General features: G+C 43.0%; 1 protein-coding gene across 5 annotated transcripts in view; it reads right to left on the minus strand.

Annotated features, from left to right (window-relative positions):
• Positions 1-5,196, minus strand: part of Ube4b (ubiquitination factor E4B) — a 113,218-nt gene extending 108,022 nt beyond the window's left edge. Inside the window, exon 1 of one of the 5 annotated variants that reach the window (XM_015501417.2) lies at positions 4,467-5,196. In XM_015501417.2, coding sequence (XP_015356903.1) covers positions 4,467-4,490 — 24 coding nt within the window. In that variant the 5' untranslated portion in view covers positions 4,491-5,196. The remainder of the gene's footprint in view (positions 1-4,466) is intronic. The other 4 variants (XM_015501418.2, XM_048783635.1, XM_048783636.1 and 1 more) reach the window with 4 other exon arrangements.
• Between the last annotated feature and the right edge of the window lie 58 nt (positions 5,197-5,254).

Consider the following 5,254-nt stretch of genomic DNA (forward strand, 5'->3'; position numbering starts at 1 on the left):
CCCCCCCCAAAAAAAAAAGAAAGTAAGTATCCTTGAGGCACTGCTTGCAGACAGTGTCCCTCCTAAATTGCACTGAAGTGTTTGTGAGAAAATGCACTCTGAAGAGACCAGGAGCCTTCCTGACTTCCCTCCTCCCCTTCAGAGTTCAGGGCTTTGCGATACACTCCACCCTCAGTCCTAACAACTAGAGAGTAAAAGTGGGGTTTCCATGTTCCATCCGCTCTGCTCAGATTATTGCTGTTTAGAAATTAGTTTAGTGAGGAAATTGGAAACTACAGCCAGACTCTGAATTACAACCCAAGTTCCACCACCTAGCAGACCAGTGCCTTTCAGCAAGCACTTAATTTCATTAACCTCAGTTTTCTTATCTGTAAAGTGAGGATAACAACACCCATTTTGCTAAGTATACTTAGTACATGCAAGAGCTCACTGCTTGTCAGCTAACATCTCTATTATCATTCCCTGTCACTCATCTAAAATGAACAAAGGAGTTCCGTGGCCCAGGCCTGTAATTTCATCAATTTGGGAGACACAGGCAGAAGAATGCTGGTTTGGGACCAGTCTCAGCAACTTAGCAGGGTTCTGTCTCAAAACAAAAAAATAAAAAGGGCTGGGGATGGAGCTCAGTGGTAAAAGCGCCTCTGGGTTCAATCCCCAGTATTAAAAAAAAAAAAAGTAGAAAAGGGGCCTGGAGACCACATCCCCTCTCCTACACTGTTTAAGAAGACAAACCCTGCTGTAAAACACATAGTTAACCTGGTCTACTGTACTGGGTGGAAAGCGAGTTTGGGTCCTCAGGCCTGTCACAGGACCCAAGAGATTTAAAGAGGTGGAAACTTCAGAATAGAAAAGCTAAAATGAGATTGAGTCATCTTTTCAAAGATCCAAAACAAAACTCATTTTTCTTCATAATCTGCTCCCGGTCTGGAACTCCTATCCAATCCCAATCCATCCTTCTCCTTTTCTTTCCTCTTCTGAATATTGAAACTGTATTAACAGGTCCTCCATACTCCTGGTGTCTCCATTCCCACTGCCAGAGCCTCAGTTCAGTGGACCCCACCCTTTTCCTCCTGGGGAGCAACAAGAGTCTCCTAATTCATCTTCTCATCTGCAGCCATGGTCCCACAATCCTCTTTCACCCTTGCCAGTCCTTTTCCTCATCCCTTAAAATCCTTCAAAGTCTCCTTATAGTCTTTCAGAGCCTGTAATTCCTGCATACTCCCTGGGTGCTCCAGTCCCACCATGGGGTGCTGTTTCCTAAGCTTCCCATGCCCACAGCCAGTTCCCAGGGCCCTTTGGGGGACAACTACCACTCAGCACACATACCACTTTTTCTCCAAAATCTTCACTAAGACACTGCTCACCTAGGGTCCCTTCTTACCTTCCTTCAGTGTCTCATGAATACCTCTGAAATAGCACTTGACATTATGTTGTAATTTTTAAATCCCTATCTATCTCCTCCACCCCAATTAAACTATAATTTCCTTAAATGCTTGTGGAATGAAGCATCTAAGGCAGGGGGTTGGGGGGAAGGGGACAGTTCCCAAAAGACCAGCTCACATCACTAATGCCTTCATGCAAAACACTACCTAACAGAAGAGCTATCCATGGCAAGCATAGTGGGTCAATGTTGGCAGGATATTGATATAGAAGCTGTGGGGTGAACATAAGGCCAGTTGTTAAGCAGTCAAATATAGTGAGAAGGAGAACCAGGAGACCTAGGTTTGAAATCTAACCTGTCCCTTCTAAGCCACTAGGGTCACTATGTGTAAGTTAATTAACCTAAATCTGTTTCCTCACCTGTAAAATAAACAAAATAGGACCTGCACAACTGTGCTGATTATCAGGTGGGACAATGGCTGTAGCACACCTGGCACAGAGCAGGCTTCTAAGGCTGCTGATAAATGTCAAACCTTTTCCACTTACAGATCACTACGGGAAGTCCAAGGTCACATATTCTGCATTTGGGAACATTTAACACTCTTCCAAAACCTTGACCACACCCTGAAACCCAGCCAGCCATCTTGCAGATGAAGTAGGTCATAAAAGAAGATTAAGCCAAAAAAAAAACAAAGAAAGAAAGAAAAAAAAATCATTTCAATTTTAATGCCATCTCCTCACCATTGTTGAAAAGCAGTTTGAAACGCCTGCCCAACTCACAGCATCAATCTTGGTATATGGAAAATGAGGAGGCTATAGAATGAATCTAATATAAACAATGATGCCTTGGAATGCAGGCTCCAAGAGAATGAATTTAGTCATGGATCTCACTCTAATGGAGTACATAAATAACAAATAGCAACGAAGTTAAAGAATTCAACTAAAAGGACAGAGAAGAAAAAAAAAAAACTCACAAAAATTCAAAGTGAGTGGGACCAAAAAGAGCCCATGTCAAATCTTCTTAAGCTACTAGTCTGGTTTTACCAGTCTTTAGTTTATAAGGACTGTATCCCAACATTTTCATGTTGTTACAATATGAAATTCTGGCTTACTTAATTTCCTCATTTAAAGTGAGAGATCACTGTCATGCCTGTTTAAATCCTGAAATGTACATTTGAACTTTCAATAACATAAATGTTTATTTTTTAAACAAACTGTCACCTACCATATCAGCCACACAACAAAGTTTCCACCAACAGAATAACAAAGCAAATGCAAAAGCTTTGGAGATGTCTCTGTTGAGAATTGCTCAAAACTAGAATTCAAGAAACTGGATTTAAAAAACAAACAAACAAAAAAAAAAACTTTAATTAGATTGTTCCCAAAAAACTCTCTGTTCTAGATTCTATTAAGAGTAAAATGACCATTTATTGAATTTCCCTTTGTGTTCAGGCCAACTAATTTGTAGAAGATAATTTAATGAATTTAATTTTTCACATTTGTTTTAATATTCTGTTGACCTTGAAAAAAGTTTCTTCTATTTCTTTCAAACGTTACATGTGTTCCTCATATGGTCACAAAAAAAAGTTACACCTTCCTCAAGGGCTGGGTAAAGTGAAGAGACACATTTCAGATTATACAGTATCCTTTACTGGTCTGTAAGCTTTATTGATTTGAAAACAATTCCTTGGTGAAAAACTCAAATATGTAAAAGCCTCTAAACAGGGACTATTTAGAGATCATAAAGAAAAAAAAAAGTAATTTCTGGAAATAAAGGACTACTGAAAAACAGACTCTGCCTGAAGAGAAATTGTCCATCAGAATTAATATGAAAGAAAAAAGCGGGGAGATTGTGCCATTTTTCAAAACTACATAAAATAAAGTGCCTCTAAGCAGGTCTCTTCATAATTCCTGAGAGAAAGAAACTGCTCAATATTTTTCTATCTCAAGATTACATTCCTAATGTTTATTGTGGAAAACAAATTCAGGAACAGAATGAACAATCCTGACTTCCAAATAACCAAGTATTATAATCAGTGAAATTTTTTGCTTCCTTTCCTACCTGACCCTTAACACCCATCACTTGCATGCTCTATCCCTGGAGAATTTTAGTGACTACAAAAACACAGCGACTACTCTGTAGCCAAAACTGGAGCATGGGAGTCTTACAGAAGATCTAACCTGATAGATGACTAATTTCTTAATAATGCAGGGAAGTTTATATGAACCAGTAGAAGAAATGGGGAGATGGGGTGAGGGCCTAGCCAGCAGGAGTAAGGAAAAGGAAGCTCCCAATTTGTAAAAAGGCAGGGAAAAGGCAGTAGAATCACAGGAAATTCCTTTTACCCCAATTACCACTATTTTTACAACTATCTTTCTAAACAATCCTTCCAACATTAAGAAGGGGATCTGTATGACTCCTTTCAAAATGAAAACGGGAGAGTTTACAAAGTCATTTGTTTCCTGTTCAGTCTCTGCTACAGCCAAACACAAGTTTGAAAAGGAAAAGGTACAATAAAAGAGAAAAATTCCAGAAGTCATTAGTGGTCTGTTAAACTACCAGAATTTAACCGGAATCTTCTAAACTATTAAAAAGATACATATTTCACCAAATAGCACGGAATCTGTCTGTAAGCCACCTTCCAAACCTAAGGTATATTTACTCAACATATACAATGACATGGCCACACATATTTGGAATTTCTAATACGGCCCTTAAAAACATACACCTACTAAACATCCTGATGTCATCCAAAATAGTCTTTAAATCCCTGAAGACACACACAATTTATCGTGATTTAAATCTAGCCCTTCTTTTTTGAAAACCCTTAAGAATGAACACCACAAGATGCTCTATTCTCCAGACCTTAAAGGAACGCTCGAAAAGCAAGCAGAGTTCCGACTGAAGAAAGAAGAGAATAAAACCTGAGACCCTCGCCAGAAGAAATCTTATTCTTGGAAAATGTCATCTCCCCTTCCTTCCCCAAGCCCCAAAGCCCGGCAGTGCTGGCGCAAAATCATTCCTGTCCAAAGCGCCGCCAAAGAGTTGCTAACTAATCCCTCAAGGTGTCCCCCAACCTCCTCACCTCATCAGCGCTCAGTTCCTCCATCGCTTTCCTCTTAATGGTGAAAGGCGTTAGGGAGAGAGCCTTCTGTTCTCGAGACCAGGGCGAGAGGAAGGAGGGTAGAAGGTGTCTAGCAGGCTCTCTGGTCCCCCGAATGGGGGAGGTTTCAGAATTGCATAGTCAGAGGTTAAAAAATAACACGAGGCACTGGTCTGCCTTGGCTTCGGTCACTCCAATCGCCCCAGATTCCTACAGCTGCTCGTGCCCAGAGCAGCCTCCGCCGGCCGCCGGGACTGCTGCTACAGGGTCGCCACTCACTACCCTCAGCTTCCCAGGTTACCCCGAGCAGGCAGCGCTGTCTCCAGCTCGTCTCGTGCCCCCAGCGTGATGTGTCTTGCTGGTGGCGGCGCGGCAGCTGCGTTTTCTCCAGCAGCTCCGGCCCTCCTTCCTACTCTCTGCCCTAGGCGGGAACTGCTCGCCCGAGGGGTGGATGCCCCGAGGTATGGCGACCCCACAGCCGCCCTGGCAGAGCCCAGCACTGTACAGGGAAGCCCCTCCTCTCTAAAAGCAGGCCCGACACGCCCCTCCTCCACGCTGGAGCCTGGGCAGGGGGGAGGGGGAGGATGGGACTGGCGGTGCTCTCGCTGGAAGCGTAAATCCTCCTACCCCTCCACCCCTACTCTTACCCCCTCGCCCCACCAAGTATTATTCATCAAAACAACAGGGCGGCCATCTTTGAAAGGGATCACGTGACCCCGCCGGGGAGGCGGGGCTTCTAGCTCTGGGACGCGGCAGCCAATAGGCCGCGG

This window comes from Marmota marmota, unplaced genomic scaffold (assembly GCF_001458135.2).
Source record: "Marmota marmota marmota unplaced genomic scaffold, marMar, whole genome shotgun sequence".
Lineage (NCBI taxonomy): Eukaryota > Metazoa > Chordata > Mammalia > Rodentia > Sciuridae > Marmota > Marmota marmota.